General features: G+C 42.0%; 2 protein-coding genes and 1 non-coding gene across 6 annotated transcripts; all 3 read right to left on the bottom strand.

The window, feature by feature from the left end:
• Positions 1–2,463: 2,463 nt before the first annotated feature.
• dtx4a (deltex 4, E3 ubiquitin ligase a) lies at positions 2,464–16,404 on the bottom strand. 2 transcript variants are annotated; one of them, XM_044021922.1, is made up of 9 exons: positions 16,160–16,404; positions 15,326–15,540; positions 11,583–12,768; positions 6,193–6,254; positions 5,895–6,056; positions 5,735–5,796; positions 4,977–5,297; positions 3,688–3,777; positions 2,464–3,062 (listed from the first exon to the last, which is right to left on the bottom strand). In XM_044021922.1, exons 2-9 carry the CDS (start codon positions 15,531–15,533, stop codon positions 2,832–2,834), a joined length of 2,322 nt encoding a protein of 773 aa, XP_043877857.1. In that variant the 5' UTR covers positions 15,534–15,540; positions 16,160–16,404; the 3' UTR covers positions 2,464–2,831. The 2 variants fall into 2 exon arrangements, with proteins under 2 accessions (XP_043877857.1, XP_043877856.1); XM_044021921.1 differs by lacking the exon at positions 16,160–16,404 and adding an exon at positions 15,809–15,962.
• A 158-nt stretch (positions 16,405–16,562) lies between these two features.
• On the bottom strand, positions 16,563–16,634 carry trnaa-cgc. Its single transcript has one exon. It is a non-coding gene; the product is annotated as a tRNA-Ala (tRNA).
• A 227-nt stretch (positions 16,635–16,861) lies between these two features.
• On the bottom strand, positions 16,862–19,669 carry si:ch211-119e14.1 (histone chaperone ASF1). Of its 3 annotated transcripts, XM_044020718.1 has the most exons (3): positions 19,558–19,669; positions 18,875–18,943; positions 16,862–17,931 (listed from the first exon to the last, which is right to left on the bottom strand). In XM_044020718.1, exon 3 carries the CDS (start codon positions 17,927–17,929, stop codon positions 17,318–17,320), a length of 612 nt encoding a protein of 203 aa, XP_043876653.1. In that variant the 5' UTR covers positions 17,930–17,931; positions 18,875–18,943; positions 19,558–19,669; the 3' UTR covers positions 16,862–17,317. The 3 variants fall into 3 exon arrangements, with proteins under 3 accessions (XP_043876653.1, XP_043876656.1, XP_043876655.1); XM_044020721.1 differs by lacking the exon at positions 18,875–18,943; XM_044020720.1 differs by lacking the exon at positions 19,558–19,669 and having other exon boundaries at positions 18,875–19,514.
• Positions 19,670–20,665: the final 996 nt, after the last annotated feature.

Genomic DNA, 20,665 nt, shown 5'->3' with positions numbered 1-20,665 from the left:
CCTCCCCTTGCTGGTCTTTTACACAAATGCGCACGCAGTAAAAACCCTTTCTTCCTCTGCAGCGTCTCTGCTGCATTGTGTCTCCATATTTATTTTGTTTGCAGCCTCGGACGAGCAGTAACGATTCTGCAGCAACACGACGAGCGAGCCTCGCTTCGTCTTTGTTAGTGCCACTCGCTGATGTCACTGACAGCCTGGCTTAACTGTGTTGTGCCCTGATTAGATCTTTAACCCATCTGCTCCTCAGTAACCTGACAGCCAGCCGGTGTGTATGTTCATAACGCAAATGAGCAGCTTTAACCAATCCATCACTTCTGTCACTTAAGACAAACGGTGAACACCCACTGTTGCAGCAATAGAGAAGTGAAGGAAAGTTAATGTGAAAGGCTTTGGTATTTTTTTTTTTTTTGCCTTCAGCTGCCAGTTTAACAGCCTTTGCCTCCAACACTGAAGAAATGTGATAATGTGATAATGAGTATGAGCTCACATTCATCCTATTGTTTTTATGGTTGCTTGTTTTTGATACACGGTTTTAAACTGCGTAAATGGCCATTTTTCACATAAATACACCTATTATTATAATAAGTCTTAAATGCTTAAATATAGACAAATAACAATCTTATTTTACTCAGTATTTTCAATACCAGATCTTCTTACTGGGTACATCTAATTCTATTTATCTTTGTAAAGGTTTTCATTCATTAAAGTAAAGGTAATCCACACTGCTAATCCAGGAGCCAGACTAATCTACAGATAAAGTGGTCATGCTGCTCTTATGTGCACATGTAGAAGTCAGTAGTGTTAAGTCAGTGAATAAATCTAAAATAACTATATGACAAACCTTAACAGGAATCTTTTGAATCAAGGTGTACTATTATCTTAACTTAATTATTCTAGCTAAGCATTTGCAGCGTAAACTAAATCACTTCATTACAGTCTCAGTAAAACAAATGTGAAAATATAAATAAAATCTCTGCAACACGTCTCAAGGAGGCATATTGCTATTACTAGGTTGATATTCTTATTTATCTGATGATGACACAATACACAAGCACAGACAAGAAAAATCCAATTTGAAAAGTGAATTGTGAAATATAATTGACACCAGTTTTCAATTCCTGTGTAGGTTAGTGCATGTATGTGCCAAAGTGAATGTACAGTAGCTATGAGTCATTGCAGATATTACATGAGTGCAATATTCAGAAAATAGTACATGCACCTTAAAAAGTGACATAATACATGCATATTTCTGCTTCATTCAGTCTGCTAATGTCTGCTATTAACACTGTCTGAGTGATTAGCATTATTTTTTTTTTTGGGACACAGCGGCTGCTTAAATGGCACGTCATTCAAGTTAACCTAAAATAAAGAGTAAATCAGGACAACAAAAAAAGAAAAGTTCCAGTTGGTTTGAACCTTAGAAAAATGTTTAATGCAAATTTGTGCACATAAAACACAAACATACAGTACAGTGCATATACATAAAGTATAAATGCTTTTAATGTTGGCCTACATTAGTATGTCAACACATACTGTTGTACATCTCATCTTATAAACCGGCCTGCAGCAGACCCCAATGCAAACTGACCCAATGCAAACGGAACCGGCCACTTTGGCCAAAGCTGCGTCCATGACAAGAGATAGTCTTTTGCACCTGCTGATGGAAAAACACTGAATATGACAAAAATAACTAATGGTCGCATTTTGTACCGTGATTGGAACATTTGAGGCCGGTGTGTGTGTGTGTGTGTGTGTATCTAACACAAAAATAATACAGCAGATATGAGTTGTTTGTTTCCTCTCTGTGCAAATCTACGCTGGGGCTGGAGGGTCAGTCTAAGCTTTTTTGAGGGGGGGGGGATTTACTATCAGTCCAAACATCAATGCAGATACAAAACTGAAAGCTATTCATTGTGCCAGTGCTCTGATGGCAGAACAGTTAAGGAATGTCAGTTTGTGAGACAATTAAATACAAAATACTGAAAATTATTATTATTGGGGGTTTTTTGTGTGTTTTTTTTGTTTGTTTTTTTAAAGAAAGGGGCTGGTGAAGGGCAAATAAAGTGTCGGGCAATCTCAGTTACACCAGCACACCATATAAAATTAAAATATAAAAACATGTTAGAATGGAATTGATATGATGTAATATATCAAGTATTCATAATATACAATAATCGAAGTTACAAAGCAAACATAAAAAGGAATGTAGTTCTGTAAAAGTACCACTAGAGGTCAGCAAATGTCCATGCTCAGATATCCAGTTATACACTTTAAATATGTATCTGCTGTGAGAACTTGTTTCTGATTGTGCACTAACACTTAAAAAAAAACACAGAACCCACATTTTTACTTCATAATAACCTCATTTCAACTCCACGCAGCAGCAGCAGCAGCAGCAGCAGCGATAAACACTCCAGTTCAGCAAAACTGACTTAGTTACATTCTTGATATGAAGCCTCACAGTAGAAATGACAGTTGTTTATTCATCTAACGTTGACTCAAACGTGCACAGTGGCCTCAAAAGTCTCACAGAAGAACATCTGTGATCTTGACACCGTTACTGTGAAAAGGAAAAAAAAAAAAGATTCCCCCTGTTTTGAAAACTGACTCATGCAGTCACAGGATCCTGTTGATACTATTTCTGTAAAGGTGCCATGAAGAGTTTTGTTTTTCTTCAGCCATTTTTCCTTCTCTGGTGGTAAAAGTTTCTCTCTGTCTGTTAAGTCAGATCTTGAAAATAATGGCCTTTCCCACCTCCAGGTTTCTTTCCAGCATTGTGTGTTTACAGACTCCAGTGTGGTTTCTCATGTCCTAAGTGTCTTGAATTGGGTTCAGTCTCTGGGTAGACACTCCTCCTCTGTGATGCCCTGAGCCTTGAGCTCCTCCAGGACATTGTCCAAGTGTCCAGGGTCAGGATACCCATGGCCAGTCAGGTTTGAGCCAAACTCTGTCTTGTGGTGCACCTCGTTCCAGATGACTGTGTCGGACTCGCCGGTGGTGCTGGACGTGCCTACAGAGAAAATGAGCCGGCGGTCCCACGCTACCAGAAGCAGCCTCAGAACCTGGATGAAGACATTAGGAAAGAAAATGTCATCACATAAGCGTGTCATTTAGTCTTTATGCTTTAAAGGTGTAGTGGGTAACCTAATACAAACATGTCTGTTTCATTCAAACCATTGTCGGCATAATGGCGCGCTTCCATTATAAAGTTCTGGCACGTCATATTCCATTACTATAGTACCTCCTCAACGCGGGTGGGGTCGTCATCGCATGGCTGCACGAAACTGCCGTGACGTCCGTTTTTTTTTTAGAATCCTTTGAATCAGTTAATTCAAAAGAGTAGTTCAGTACTTCCTGCATGTCACTGAACTGAAATACAGCTGAACGGGTTGTGATTCGGGTCACGATTGCCAGCTTTCGGCAGCGCTGTCGCTAAATTTACCAGACTCCTCTGTTAAATATTGAGAATTTAGAAATGACCTCGCTGAAATGGACTTTTAAGTCTTTTAAACTGATCTACAATTTGGCATTGTTCAGTTTCATCAGAGCTGAGTTGAGTCCGTCTGTCGCGCTAGAACTGTATAATGGAAAAGGCCCTTTAGTGCATTCAATGCAATCAGTGTTTTGGCAACAGAAATGACACACTAGAGCTTCAAACCAGAAAAGGGGAGACGTTTGCTCATTTACCTTGCGTCCCTTTTCGCTATCAGGGAGGTAGCAGTGTCTGGGGAAACCACGGGCGGTGAAGGGTTTGCCTGGATTTGGGTGCTCTGGCCCCTAAAGAGATCAGAACAGAGTTAATCATCCAAAGCAAAAGACTAAAAACCAAAATATTGTGACATTTTTGCAGCAAGTGTTGGGCAGTAACAGGTTACTCAGTGATATATTGTGTGCATAATACATATATACACCTCATGTGATTATTTTTACCTAGTAATAAGTAGTGTAAGGAACTGCAATTTACAAAACAGCAATAACAGCAACTTAAAACTCATTTATTCAGAATGGCTTATAATAACCAGTAGTGTGGTGACACTTTTTTTATTTTTATCCCTTTCACTTTTCTAAGGTATTTTCATGCTTTGGTTTATGTTTCATGAATTTGTTTTTATGCTGTGTGTGTCTGTAATGCTTTTATTTTGTAAAGCACTTCTGTAAAGTCACCTGTGGGTTGTTGCAAAGGGCTATAGAAAAAGGAAAGTAACATTGCATTACCCTGTGACAACAATACTTTATTGTTTTAATTATTATTATTATTTCATGTACATCAGCACCATAGACTAAACGTAAAAACTGGATGAAGTCTTCCAGTTTGCCAGATGCACTTGACCAGGAAGTAAACAAAAATGGTATAGCCACTAGGGGGTGAGTGCCCCTGTTTCCAAAGAGAACTCACTTTGAAAGGAAACTCGAGGCTTCACAATGGAAGCTCCGACTCTCGTGGGTGACGTCACCACCAGTGGCTTATTGATCGGCACAAAGTCCTGCACCTCACGCCAGTGATGACGCACTGACGAATAAAGACTGACAGCTGAAGGATGGAGTTATTCAAAACTTTCTGGATGCTTTGACACTCAACTGGACTTATACTGACAGTGACAGACAAGTGTGTGTATGTGTGTGTGAGAGAGAGAGATCTTTCTAGCTGCAGGTTTTTGGTGACTTTCTGTTGCAAACATGTTTTTTTAATGTAATAATCTCTTATATTTTGTATAATCATTCATAGTCCTTGCTGTTTGTGTTCGAAGGAATGAACAGAAGCTGTTGAGTTTAATTGCTGCTTCAATAAAGTGAATTCAGTTCCAAAAGAAGGTTGTTTGATTGTATTTAAATGAGTAATATATCTTAGAACTACTTTTGACACCAAGTAATAAGTAAAGAAATAGTATAGCGTAATATGTAATAAGAAACGTATTACACTTCCTGAGTAACTTGCCCAACACTGACAGCCACAGAGATGATTGGCTTCAGTTTACCTGGATGCCAGGAGGGATGTTGTAAATGATGCGGATGGTTTTGCAGTCAGGGTGGCCGGGCAGCGAGTGCGGGATGACATGATACTCCATCTTGCCTGGGGGCTGGTTGCCGGTCTTGACTCCATAAATGGTCTTGCAGGTGGGACACTGAAGGCTGCCGTCCTTGTTGCCGTTGTTGTACATGGCAACGAGGCACTGGAGGTGGTACTGGTGGCCACACTGTGCCAGGCGGCCCACCGACTCAGCACGGGAGATGCCGCCCACGCCTGGACCCTTGTAGCCCGACGGTCCTGCCAGGGCCTCCATACAGATGGTGCAGTCCTGCAGAGGGTAGATCATTTCAAGTCTGATTTATGTCTCATGTGATTTTGAAAACCCTTTTGGTCTTTAGTTTTTCTTTTTCTGATGTTTGGTTTTCCCCGAAATCCTTGTTTTATAAGAAAATTAAGCATCTTGTTTGAGATAAAGCTGCTTGTTCAAGTGGCCTGTGCAGACAAAACAGTGATTGAATGATGTGATTCATTTTCCTCGGTTTGGTCTTTGTGAACAGAGACGATGTAACAGCTGAGGAAGCGTTTGTGTGTATACAGAGGAGGTGCAGGGGCGGACGGGGACAAGCGGTGTTTATCTAGCCATTCTACAACCTGCTTGCAGCTGTCTTTACCACCGCAATGTTGACATAAAATAAAGTGTGGGAATATAATGCAGGGCTACAGCTCTGTATTAGTGTTTAGACCCCATCACAAAGAAGAACTGACCTCTTCTGGGGGATTACGGACTTTCTGCAGGTAACGCTTCACCACTTCCTCTGGGGTCTTGCCTAAGAGATGAAGAAACACAAATGATTTCAATTATTCTGAACAAAACGCACATTCAGCCAAAAGCAAACTTCTCCCACTTCATTCTTACTGGACCCACCTTTTCTGGCCTGTTTCTTGGTTGTCTTACGGCAGCAGTGGCCCAGACCGGGCACGGGCTTGATGTCGCTCTTACTGACCGGTGGCGGGTGAAGCACCAGCTTGGGCGGACGGGTCAGGCACACAGGGAGTCCTGCTGCGCTCATCAGGATGCCTGTAATACCTGTATACAACCAGAAGAGGGTGGATGTGAGACATGCTGTGTGGTGGTTTACTCATTGAATGATAAGTGATCTATCAAGGACATGTCTGTGTATTTATTGACCATTTGTTATAATAAAATGTTTTGTTTTATTTACCTGCCAGTGCAGGATGCACAGGGCTGGATCCATTCAGGTTCTTCACTGGAACTGTTGGCACACTGAAAAACACACACACACAAAAACACATTTATTTACAACTTGATGACTTGCTAAAAGAACACAGACACAGCCTAAACTGAAGGTGTGAGTATTTAATGAGTCACCTGCAAAGAGACACATATGGCCAGAGCATACAATCACCAAGTGCACCTGTTCTGTGGCATGTAAGGGCAAATGTTGAGGCATAGAGGGATGATAAAAAAAATGACGATGATGATTTTAGTGAACACGGTAAGGTGGTTGGTGCCACACAGGCAGAAACTGCAGCTCTATAGGGATTTTTACACACAACCCTCTCTGGGGTTTACAGAGAACGGGCCAAAAAAGAGAAAATATGCAGTAAGCAGCAGTTTTCTAGGCACCAAATGCCTTTTTGATGCCAGAGGTCAGAGGCAAATGACCAGACTGGCTCAAGATGATTAAAAAAAAGGCACAAGTAACTCCATCTATGATCACTCAACATGTCAAACCTTAAAGTAGATGAGCTACAGCAGCAGCAGACCACTCCTGACTCTTTATTAGATGTCCTCTGTATGCTAGTGTCTAGTTCACCCATTGTCAGCGGATTAAGGAGCTTTTGCCGAGTCATGTAAAGAAACAGATGTGGCTCGTCATTACCTGACATACTGACCTTATCAGATGGGCTTTCTGCTATAAAGGGCTTGATTTTAGGATTACAGCACATGACAAATTAGGTATTTTGCTGTACATTCTAAGGTCTGCTACCTTAAGACAAGACCAATTACAGTATTTTCAACTCAAAATGTCATGTCCAATTAAAACAGCTTTGATTAGAAACACGGCCATAATGTCCATTTTTTGTGTAATTGAAAATAGAAATAAAAAGGAAAGGCTTAAATGTGTCAAAAGAATCTGATGAACTTCTAGACATGACAAAAAAGGTGAATGGATATTCTTATTTGGCATAAATGTCTCCAGCCACCAACATACATGAAACACATCACAGTGCCAATGCAAGTGTCCGGTCACAGGTGTGTACTTACGGTCTGCCAACTTGAATAATAGTCATCTTTCCTTCTTGAAAAAAACCCAAGAGTTCAAATATTCCAGCAACAATATGAATTTGTCAGACTACTTGTCTGTTTGCATTCGTTTCTCTAATCGATGCTTCAGTCGTATATGTGTCTCCGTCTCCTCGTCTCCCGCTCTCGTCCTCTGCTTCTGTGCTGGTGTCAGGTCTCCCTCCTCTTTTATAGGGCTAATCTACCTGTTTCCATCTGTTGACTAAACTCTGATTGTAGGCCACAGATTCATCACGGCAGGGATTACCCGCCAGTTGCTACGTCACAGAGCCGGGCTGCCACAAGGCTGAAAAAACTTGTTTTATCTGCAGATCTCAGAACAAAACATTTAAAAAAGGACATTTTGAGTTTTGTCTATGGCCAGAGAAACGCTCTTTTTCTATCATTATGTTAGTATTCCATATTCTCTGTATATTTGATTCTTTAATTGCTGTATTATTGTATAGCTGTGGTTTATGGTTCTTATCTTATTATATTTACCTACTTTGAATGTTCCTCTGTTATGTTTTAATGTTTGTTCAGTTTTCCTGAAAAGTGCTGCAGTCACACAAGAGTTTCTCCAGTTTTGGGTACATAACTAATTATAAATATTTTTTGGAATAGTTTGTTTCACTTTTATTGTTTTTGTTTGCTCTTTAAAGAGTGTGCAGCATTTGTTTTTTGTCTTTATTCTGATGTATGAACAACATGGATAATCATCAACACAAGACAACCTACATACATACATTTCATTTCTTGAATTGTTTTTTTTTTTTTACTTTTGGATTGTAATTTCTCCAAATAATAAGATAAACATGTAGACATTTAAATGGCTTCAGTTTAGTGGAAGCTAAAGGACATGAATGACCAGTATTGTTTATCTCTCACAGAATAAACGATGCAACAGTGACCCAAAGAACGATTATTAGTGTGCTGTACTGATCCTTTACTCAGTCTAATTATACTTCACTTCATTTTATGATACTCGTTTGTTTACCAACATTAATGGAACAAACTGTGGGATTAAGTCCACCGTATTCCAGTCACTAAATGCAAAGCTGACTAGGCCAAACCTGAATAAGCCGATTGATATCTGTGTGACGACCACGTAAACATGAGCATTGTAGTATAGAGGTTAAAGGAAGGCAGGGGGAAAAAGAGAGAAAGGCTGGGAGTCAAGAGGAGTGTCGGTCAGTCACGTTTCTTTGATCCCGGCTAATCTGGTGGCATTAGAGCAGCCTCCATCTGCAGCACTGGATGATGATGATGATGATGATGATGGTGGTGGAGACACACAAGGTGCAACATATGGCCTCGTTCACACACTTCGCAGATACAAACGAAATCAAGTCGTATGAGAGAAAGAGATGAACCCGATTAGAACATGGGACATGTAGACAGGAAACCCACTTCAGCGAGAAGAGGAGGGAGAACAACAACAGGTGTGAGACCAAAGATGACTCTCTCGTCACTGTGATAATCCGTGACGTTGGAGAACCTTCAGAGTTGAACTCTTCACTTTGAAACCATCTGCTCCGTCTCACTGCAGGCCAGCTTCTTCAACGTGGGCGACTAGTGCTGAAGAAAACACTGTGACATCAAAACCATATGAAAACCTATTTGTGTATCAGTCTGACTCTTTCGGCCAGCAGGGGGCGCTTGTGCTGGTTGCAAAAATACTTTATTTTGAATGGAAGGAGGAGTTCATGGTCTCAGTTTTGTAAATTAGGTTTCCCATTTAGAGTAAAATACGACTATGTTGTGTAGCAGCTATGATCCCACCTGGGAATTTAAAAAAAGTATCTTCAGAAACTTGTCCCTGTTTTTAGTATTGGGTCCTTCTGTCACTAATTGCTGTATTGTATGTCTTTCCAAAACAGGTCTCTCTTGTGAATGAGACCTTGTGATTATCTGAATCAGCATTTCCCAAAGAAGTCTTTACTGTGTGTGATAAAACTAGCACTTGGTTGCGTCACTATCCATGTGGTGCCATGATTGAAATTGGGGATAAGGCAGTGAGGTGATGACAGCAGGGGAACTAAGTGGAGCTTGCACTAAGAACAGGATGAGGGGGAGAGGAAGGACGAGGGGCAGAAAGGTGAGCGGAGAACCCTGTGCTAACCGGATCAGAGAGAACTGAGACGTTGTAGGTGTTGGTGCAGCAGCAGGTGTGACCATCTGCTGGATGAACGAGCACTCTCACCTGATATGTTCAAAGACCAGGTCAGTCACACAGCTCAGATTACTGCAGCAGGATTACTAAGCATGTGCTGTTTGGTATTAATGTGAGGATTAGCTGCTGGTGCAGGCCTCTTTCTTTTCTTTTTTTTCTTCTTTTACTAATGTAGGGATTAGGAAAGTTGATATGTTCACATGGAAGTGACTCAGCTCAAGTGTTTGATGACAGTACAGGCAGCCACATTCATTAAAAGCAGGATCTCTATTTTCATCAACGCATGATACATTGCTGTCATTAAGTGCTTCGACATTTGTGTCCGGCCTAAGAAAGACTTTTGAATCATGATGGGGGAAAATAGTTGCTATAAAATGAGGAGCTAAAATTGGAATATGATGAAATCTAGAGGCTAACGTTTGTAACGTGCTCACTAAAGGACGCCGCCGGCTGAAAGACGGAGAGTTATGATACAATGATGAAACAACAGCTGCGTCCCTGTTCACTGAACTGCAAACAGCACCCTCTGGTGATGGCACCTGCTGACTGTGACTTCCTTTACTTACTAACATGCACTGAAAAAAAAAAAAAGTCACCTGAATGCTGAGATGCTGAACAACGGAGAATAAAATATGTGTAGGAAAGCTGTTGTTAACTGTGGTTAACTTGTTATCTACATGATCACATGCTATATGCACTGGATATCTGCCATATAAAGAAAACAGAATAAGAACATCTAGTTTTTCTCTTTACATTCAATAAAAGACTGGATAAAAGACTTTTCCTATTTTGTTAAAAACGGTTTAGGTTTGTGAAGTTTTAATGACATATGCTAATATCTATGGAGGACTAGTGCTGAAGAAAAACTCTGTAATCAATACAATATGAAAACCTATTTTTGCATCCGTCTCACTCTTATGTGTTGTTTTCATCACAAACACACTCGGGCCAACACTTCGTGAGATCACACTCCCATTTCCAGACAGCAATTTCCAAACCTCTTCCTTGATATCAGAACAATGTACAAAAAATGTCGTGACCAAGAGTTGTCACGCCAAGACGAGCACGGAGGGAAAATATTAGACCTATGGTCACAGAAGTCACAATCCAGATGTGGTGCAGACGTGATCTGGTGGGTGAAACTGGAACCCTTTAAATCAGTGAAGCTTTCTGAAATCTTTGGCCCACATTGGTTTCTATGCCACTGAGTTGGAAGTGCTTTCCAGACATTTCCAGAATCCACAGGTTCCCTGTTGTTTGGTGGAATAAAATTAAAGCCATCGTGAAGTTGCCCGGAATGTGTGCAAAACTTGGCAGATTCTCTGTGAATGCTATTCATTGTTTTTCCATTGAAAAGGACAAGCCAGGCAGAATTTGTCACAAAGCTAAAAAATGCTAATGAGCACTGATGTCAAACACAGTGTAATGAGGCCGTGAAACCAATGAGAACCTTTACTGTCGCCCTTAAGAAGGCCTCACTTTGTTTTAGATACTGTAAAAACCAATATGTGATGAGATCACTTGGGATATTTTAACAATTGTCTATTTAAGGTCTCAAATCAGTTTGAAATACAATAATTAAAATAATTTTGTCCACTCAAGATACAGAAAAGATTATTTTCTATTTACATTTGATCTTGATACTCACTGATAAGGTCTTCCAAATTATTCCCAATATTCTGCCTATTTAAAGGTACAGTGCAAAACCTTTGGTGATTTTTGTTGTTGATGATGTTTTTATTCTGCCTCCCTTTAGTTTCTGTCAAGCAAAACTATCAGACCTGACTGAGGGACCGTACACCAATCACTTCTGAAACTTTTCATCGGTGTTTCTTTGTGTTTACAGTCGTATTCCAACCTGTTTTCAGCCGTCTCGCATTACTAGTGGAATATTGCTGTTGCCAAACAAATCACTTTGCAGCACAGAACGACATAAGATCTAGACACTCAAATAATGAGAAACACGTGACACTTAATCCTCACTGTATGATCTCAATCGACAATGTTTGAATGTAACAGACACTTGTTTATATTTAAAAGGTACACTCTGTAGTTTCATCATTGTGAGACTGAGCACGAGAGGATATTTTGAGCAAAACGACAAAATGTGACTGCTGTGGTCATCTACTCACCCAGAGGCAATAAGAGCACGTGACTGAGCCATGGCAATGCGCTGCAGTGCAGGCCGACTCAGCCCAGCCAGGCTGGACCGAGGTGGCAGAGGCGCCGCGCAGGCAGCTGCACCGGACGAAGACACTGGACCCAGGACACGGGCCGAAGGCGAGGGCGTGCAGGTGGAGGCCACTGTGGAGATGAGAGGCGGGCCCGGAGGGCACACTGCAGAGGCCGAACAGGAAACAGAGAGGGGGGCTGATGAGGAGTTGGAGGGGTGAGGGGGAGAGGTGGCGACCGATGAGGATGACGTGAGCGGTGCTGGAGGCGGCGGTGGTGGGGGGAGAGGTGGAGGAGGGGGGCGGGTGGAGGAGATGGAGAGGGCTGCAGTAGCTGAGCCGAGGAGGGACAGAGAGTGAGTGAAGCCGCCACCAAAGCCAAAGCTGGCACTGCTAACGCCACTGCCACCAACGATGCTCACACCTCCTGCACCACCCATCCCACTGACACTATAGCCACCTGTTGCCCCAACTATAGACGTCCTGTTTGGGGACAGTGATCGTGACAGGGAAGGCGGCCGAGGGAGAGTCAGTGAATACGAGCCTCCAGGAGCAGGGTGACTGCTGATTTTGGGACTTGGTGGTTTGGTCTGTGGCGGTCTTCGACCTAGGGTGTGAGCAGTTGACATGGTGCCCGCTTTGACACTCAGCACCAACATACACTGCTGACAGGCGCATGGCTGTCCCAGAGAGGTGATGGCTGAAGCAGGTAGCGCTCCACTGGGGTATGCACTTCCATTTCCAGTCCCACTGTTGCTCATCCTGAGCCCCATGCCCACTCCAGACACATCCACACCAAGCAGTCCTGCATTGCTGGGCACTGACGCGGGCCCCCAGGCATGGTGGGACTTAGGCAAGGGCCCGGACACCAGCGGGTACGCCAGGTCAGATCGGCGCTGGATGCGCCGGCAGCGTTGTGTCTGCCCGTTGATTTGGGTCATGCTTTCGAAGTCAATGAGGTAGCAGAAACCCAGCGGCGCCAGGTCCAGCCAGGGCTGCTGACGATCCCGTGCTGCCTGGATGGCAATGCCCACGTCCGTGTCGTATGCCGTCCAACTGCCAGCGTCGTTCTCCCACTCCCACAACCAGCCCTGGCCTGGTGCTGAAGTGGGGTCGTAGAAGCTACGCCGTACCGGTCGAAGGGTACCTGAGGCAGTGGGTCAGACGGTGACATCATAAGCAAAGTTTTAATGCACATTATTAACCAATGTCTTCAGTGAGTTGATACAACTAAGTAGGACTGTTCACCTCAGGCATTACACTTCATCCTGGATGTGTCTCATATCCACACAAGAATAAATGTGACAAAGCAGATGTGCCTGAGCGCGCATCAATGTGTGTGTACGTCCTTGTGATGAAGCGAGAATAAGGAGCTTGAGTGAATCAAAGCTCTACTTGCGCGACTGCAACACGAAATAATATTTTAATCATTCGAAGAAAGAAATCACACAGTGACAAATCAGTCATGAGGATGTTAATATGATGTGTGAATAGCCAGAGTGATGTTGTGTATATCAACTGACATTTCTACACATAAGACTCTTGCTCTAAATGCAAAGTTGGAGGCACTGAATGTGTTTGCTTGTTGGAACATAAGATGTCATGATGATGAGAGATAGATGAAGATGAGGAAGACTGACTGGACTATTATTTTGTGGACAAGTAGATTACAACCTTAACAAATTCAACATGTCTGTGTTTGCTTGCTAAGGATTTGGGCAAACAGGTTGCCCCTGGTAACAGCACACGCTGTTCTGGTTTGTGATTGGCTGGCAGCCTTGATTCTACCCAAAGCTGGCTGTGTTTGCTTTCCCAGGCTGCCCAGAGAAACTCCACAGAGTCCTCGTACTTTAAAGCCTCCCCATATTGAATTCTTTCTTTAGGACGAGTACACGTTGAAAAAAAAAAACTTTGGTAAGCTTGATGTTACAAGAAGAGGGTTTTTTTCAGAACACTTTCACTTCAGATTCCTCCCATGTTTTATCTGCAGCAATCCACCCAATATAAACGTTGGCATCTTTTAATGGTCCTTTTTTTAACCCCTTTGTGGTTGTTTTAGCCCCAGAAATATTAACAGCCAACTTGACCTCTCAAGCCCATTCCTGAGCCTATGGATGGTTCAGAAAACTGCCCATAAAGGTGCAATTTTTACAGTCATCGACTTTTCATCCACACAGGATGCTTGCCACAGTTTGCCACATTTAACAAGACAAACGGGGAAATTAATTTGCAAAATCTGTTCCCATCAACCCTAACTTGTCAATGATCTCAGAGTCGTGAAATTCCTCCCCCTCCTCATCTCTGTCTCCTATTTAGACAGGGGCACCCTGTCTACCTCCCACATTTCCCACATTAGAAAACAAACTACACAAAGGCTTTTGTCAGCCTGCAGTGAGATAGAATGGCGATGTTGGGGTCTCTGCCAAAGTTAGACAACTGACAGTAGTTCCCTGCTTTACTGCCCTGCCTGCTTCCACTTCACAAAGCTTTGACTTGTGATCAATCATGTCTTATGTCCATTTACCATGACACTACAGTACTTGATGACGGCTTATGAAATGGAAATGAAGACGTAAAATGTTTACAGTGTATATAACTGGACACTTGAGCTGCTAACGAGTCCTACTTGTCTCTCACACTTGAATGTCTTTGTAGTTATGAGAACATCAGAGACACCCTAACCCTTGCATTCACAAGTCCCCTCATTCTACCTCTAACCTTGAAACGGCTTCAATTCCTGAACCCTTAAAAATGTTTTAAGTTGCGTTGATTTTGAGACAAACTTTAACTTAATTCAAACCCTATTGCAATAAACCCCTTTTAAAAAAAAGCTCTATGAAGTTGTGAGGACAAAATGTCCTCCTGTCAACAAAACACATTTCTTACAATCCACTGAACTGAAATATGGCGGAACAGGTTATGATTTGGCTCACAATTGCCGACTGTGCTGTCCCTAAATACACCAGACTCTTCTGTTAAATATTGAGATTTTGAGATTAATGGATGTTTTTAGGATTTTAAAGTATTTTGAACCGATGATTCTGGTGTCATGACTCCACCAAATCAGTGGCCAGCAGTCTGTCTGCTCAGCTTGCTTGGAACCTACAGGTACTAAAAAAAGCACCAGGTACCAGATACTATTGCTAATGGAGAAGGAAAAAAAACAGTCAAGTCGTGCTACAACTGTATAATGGAAAAGCACCATAAACTGCACTGAACTGCCCTAAGGGTTAGGGTTAGGGTTGTGTCTGTGCTGCTGTCACCTGTTGCTATTCACCAGGCTAATTACATTTACCTACATGCATGGTTGTCACTGTTCTTTGTTCATGTGCTGTATTTTACATTGTGTGCATGCATTTTCTCCTGTTATCTTTTTAAATTATTCTAATTAATGTTTTTAACTAAGTTGCATGCGCTTAATTATAAATGTGGCATGTATTTGGTATTGCAATAAGGTGAAGCTGAATGATGTTTCTAGTAAACCTTGCTGATGTTCACCTTGTAAATTCCATTCTGCTTTCTTGATTACGGTTTCACATCTGTGCAGCGACCACAGGTGAAACGCAGCCTCTGGCACGTTCACACAACTGTTTATCCATGTGCACGGTGCCCGCTCAACTAAACCAATGGATAAATAAAAAAAAATAAGAAAGGCCTCCAGCTCAGGCCCTGGCTCTCCGCATGCAGCCTCTGCTCCTGCTCACCTGTGTCTTGTCGGAACTGGTGCATGGAATGCAGATCGATGATGTAGGGCGAGAGGCGAGAGTCCACCTGACCGAGGACAACACTACCACACCGCGGGTCGCTCCGGATGACTGCCTCGATGTGATGACAGACAGCCGGGCTGTAGGGCCGCCAGCGTCCGTGCTCGTTCAGCCATTCCCATACCACAACAGCGGACGCTAGTAACATCCTACTCCTGCAATGGCGAGGAAAACAAACACACGAAATGACTCATATTCTGGCAGGAATGGACGAAAAACGGTGCGCCTTCACAGATGCTCTTGCTGCCGCTCCGCCGTGCATCCCTGCGCACAGCGGCGCTGCATCCATCTTGGGCAGTTTGCAACCCAGATGTGGCTCCTATCTGAGGTTATGAATACATACATACATATATATATATATATATATTTATATCTATGTATGCACACACAGATTACAGAGACGACACTACATGCAAACTGTACCTTCCATGTTTGTAGTTTCGGATACGCAGCAAATAGTTAGGTCCTTTAATCGCACGGCGCGGATGGAGAGAGCGTTTCTAAGGCGCAGAAAGCCTCGCAGGAGGATGGTTGCATTTTACTCCCTTTTATGCAGATGAGTGACGTTCGCTGAAATCATTTCTCCGGCTCACAGTCAAGTTAGGGTGAGAGGAGAAAATGCAACTTGGATGCTCAGAGGGTGGTGCGGCACTCGTAAAGTAGGTTACTGTCACGGATCCGGCTTTGCAGACGGAATGCATGCGATTTTACACGCAAAAATCTGTGTGTGTGTGTGTGTGTGTGTGTGTGAGGAAGGGTCGGATAAATATGTACCTGCTGCTCCAGCGTCTCCAGTCAAATAAATCTCAGCTCAGGAAAACAGCCAGCTTGCTTTATAATGATCCATCAGTGAGGAGAAGGTGTATCAGCCCTGAAGTGAAATCCAGACTTGCATGTGATGCAACTGGTTTAATGTATCTGCCTCGTCGCTCTCTTTCTCTCCGTCTCTCTCTCTTACTTCTAATTAGTTCTTCCACATCATGTAGGTCCGCTGGCTCACACAGCTGAACGACGCAAAGAGAAATGTTTGACACTCGCGTGCACGAACACTCCCACGCCGTCGGCCTCCAACATCCAATCAGATTCAAGCAAGTGCTCTCGTGTCACGTACGCTTTGTTGACTTTATGCAGTGTGTTGAAATGTAAATTACTCCACGGCACAACAAAACACGTATAGTGGAGATGCCGGGGATCGAACCCGGGGCCTCGTACTTGCGAAGCACGCGCTCTACCACTGAGCTACATCCCCGATAGGCCTTTATAATAATCGCTTTCAGTTTCATCATCAGAATGAACATGATATTTATGTTTCTTTAACTTGGTTATGATTATATTATATCCGTAAACATTAATGATACACATAATTCGAAATACAAGTATTTGAGTGGGGTGTATTGGCAAAACAAGTGTATAATGACATTTAATATATAAACTAAATATAACTTCAAGTAAAAAAAGGGACATGTTGACATGTTTATTTTTTAGGGTGAAAAAAAAACAACTTACAGCAATAATAATAAAAAACTCTGCTACAATTATATTCAGGCTGACATATGAAGGCAACGTTGTTCAATTCTGATTCAATACACATCAGATGTTTGTTTGGCTTCTTCGTGCTCATCTTACGTGACCATGTGTCGGATATACAGTATATCCTATGGAGGACCACATGCAAGTGACACAAGTCCGATTTAAAAACTGGAATAGAGAAGCACATCCAAAGGCCCAGAAAAAAACAGAAACTGGTAATGTGTAGCTAATAACAAAATGTAAACTCGGACACAAACTGAAAGGCTGGTTCCAGTTTTTATATTCAACATTATTTTTATTCATTATTTTTATTTTACTATTACTACTTTTTTACATCAGAATTGTAACCTTAACTATTTCCCTGAGCCTTCATCTGATTCATTTTGTACTTTCTCAGTGGATTCACAGTGCAGTCACATCTCTGTTTCCTCCTTCTTCTCCAGACCAGATGGCACTTCCAGAGAACTGCTTAAGGTCTATTAACAGTCCTTTATTTCCCTCTTTTGCTTCTTTCTCTTCTGTTTCCTCCCTTTTTTCCTCCATTCTGTCCTTTGCCTCTGGCTGCCCTGTTAGCCTAGTTTGCTCCCCTACTTCCACACTCTCCAAACTTGTGGTATCATCTGAGGTGTGGTCCCCATCTCCACCTGTCTCTCCCTCTCCATGTTGCTCCACATCCTCCTCCTCCTCCTCCTCCTCATGGTCGCCTCCTTCACTGTGGCTCCCCTGGCTATCACCCTCCTCCACCTGTGCCTCCTCATCTTGGATCTCCTCTCCATACTCATCAGTGTCGCTGTGAGGCCAGAGCTGGATACCGAGGCGTGTCCCCACAGCCTGGGCTGCACCTCTCACCTGGTCTCTGAACCCTCCTTCCTTATACACCATGTTTCGGATGGTGTATACTCCGTTATTCTCCTTGTTCAATTTCTTGTACAAGAAGATGAGCAATGCAATCAGGCCCAACAGGCAGAATGAAAGGATTATGACAGTTTGATAGGATGCTACAGATGCACCCATGCCTGAAGTCAAGAGAAAAAAAATTCACTTAGATAGCATGTCACACTTAACTAACTAAATAAATAAATGTCAGTCACAGACTAAAATTCCCATTTTGAAGCTTTGACATGTGCAGTTTGACTGCTACCACGAGTTGCTGCAACTAGAACTCCACAGACCTCACCTGATGACATTTTGTGCCATTGTAGAAGACCTGAAAGTAGTGTCCATTAATTCCTCAGGAAAATATTTACAGACGTTAAAAATAGAGGTATAACATTAACGTTTATGTTAAGCAATGTAATGTATGTTTTAGATAGAAAATTAATGTAAATGTAACGTTTTAGGGGCTGAGGTAAGTTCATCAAGTTTCTGAGAACAGAAATGTGTAATAAGTGGCAGATTAATATTATATTTTAAGAAACAACTCATATCGTCCCACCTCTGCTATTTTTTATTCATAGCCTACCATTTAAACAGAATTATTTTGGCAACAGGTGTAGTCGCCTCCTGGTGGCAAACTGCTACCTTCATCTTACTTCCTGGGCTTAATTTTTCAAATCAGAAAACAACGTCCATTTTTATACACAGTCTATGATTTCAATTCATATTTGTTTGTTTTTTATTTGGGCTGTCTTATTAAATAATAATATGACATTGGTGAATTACACTTATTTGCTTTCTTGCTGAGGGTCAAAAAGTTAACAGTATTCTCACTAACAACATTATTTGCCGCCTTGCCTCAAATTTACCGTTTCATATCCATAAAAGACGCAAATACCCTTTTGATGTTTCACAAAATGTTGAACCGTTTTCCTCTAGAACACATGATTTCTTTTGGGCGCCAAATGGCTATAGTTTGCTAGTTTGTCATAAAACAATAATATATGAGCTCAGCAAATGTATATATACATTCAGTTAAATCCTACAACACTGACTGAGGTTAGATGCAGAAATGTATTTTACCTTCACTCGATGGAAAATTCCCACTGGCTTGGGGTCACAGTCACAGGCTGTTTTTTTGCTCCTTGTATTCTTTGGATCGTAAGAAGATTTTTCTGATTAATTTACACCCACGTAAATGACAATAAACACAGCGCCTTCAGCTAAACCTGTAGATGGCTTAACACAATGCATGAAATGATAAGAATTTCTCTATACTACACTGGGGGGGACCTATTGCATCTGCGTTGCTTTTATCTTGACTGTAAAAGTGTCTATGTTTGGGTGACAGGAAGTGAGCAGACCGCTCACAGCACTGCAGGTTTCCTGTCGAAATGATAATTAACAGCATCAGTCAACTTGTGGGGGGAAACTTTTGTAGTCATGGTTGAGCAGGCTACCATCAGACATTGAGCACTGTGACATTACATTCCAAACGACAAGAAATGAAATAAAGGTGCATTTAAATCTGAAATATATGAGAGTATTTGACTTAAGTGGTAAATGAATGCTTCCAGTATGGCGCATATGAAAATATCACATGATGGGTACGTACATTACAACACTTAGAAACACTTAAACATGGGTTCAAGTGTTAGAACCGTACATATGGAGTTTAAATTGTACAGGAAGGCAGACATTTAGATTAAATACAACAATACTAATAATAATAACAATAACAATAAATAATAAAATAAAATACTCACCAAAGTTTTGAGCAGGAGATGAGGTCTGTGCAGCCCCAAAGTGCCAGATAATCTAAACTATGGATGGACTGACAGTTGAGTGTGTGTGTGTGTGTGTGTGTGTGTGTGTGAGAGAGAGAGAGAGAGAGAGAAAAAAAGAGAGAGAGAGGAGAAGAGCGAAAAGTGGCTGAAGCTGTTGTGGTTAAAAAACAGAAAGGAAAAAAGCTGCTCTCATGGAAGGTGGCGGCTAAAGGCGGTGAAAACAGGTTAGAGACGAGGTGACGTGAGGTGGAAAACACAGAAGATATACTGTATATGTAGAAGAAGACATATTTGAATATGTTGCACCACAAAGTTCACTTATGCTGATAAAACAGCAGGGCGGAGTATTTAATACATTTTAAAAGCGTGATGTGCACGATTCGGTGGTTTCCTGTGACTCGTTTCATGTACCGTCAGTTCTCTTATTGACAATAAATGGGAGGCCCAACTAAACTGAGCCCAAGAACTAAATCCACATGTATTTTTTCTTTTTGATTGTGGCACAGACACATTGGTGCACACAGCAGTTGCACGATTTGAACCTTTTGGAAAAATGCACCTTGATCAAACGCTGCACAGTGAATGTGAAGCACGTCAGCCACATCCTGTTTGTCTTACAGTGCATGGACGGGCAGCCACAGCACTTGACAGCGGCAATAACCTCGCTTTATATTTTCTGTTCCTCTATTTAAAGAAAGGAAAGCAACAAAATGTTTTCCAATTTTGAGGTTGAGGATGCTCTTCTCACCTTTTCTTTTATAGATACTATAGTTGGTATCATTGTGCTTTAACTTGTGATGTGATCTGTGAATTTGAATAGTTATCATTTCCTCATTTGTAGTCACTCTTTGTGCCTCGTTGTTCAGTGTCTGTATCTTTGGATGGGTTCTGTGTTCTGCTCTGAAAGAATTGTCTCTGCATGTTGACTTTGCTTATATTTGAATTTTTTTTACTCTCACGGTGCTTACTGCGTACTGTATAGGGATCATGTTTTTACTTCCACAGCTATAGAAAAATAGATCCCCGAAGAGGCACCTTCACCCGACCACCTCAGTTTGCTCTTCATCAGACCACAAAACACTCTGCA

Source organism: Solea senegalensis, linkage group LG3 (assembly GCF_019176455.1).
Source record: "Solea senegalensis isolate Sse05_10M linkage group LG3, IFAPA_SoseM_1, whole genome shotgun sequence".
NCBI classification, from domain to species: domain Eukaryota; kingdom Metazoa; phylum Chordata; class Actinopteri; order Pleuronectiformes; family Soleidae; genus Solea; species Solea senegalensis.
This window is presented reverse-complemented; position numbering and strand designations above follow the sequence as displayed.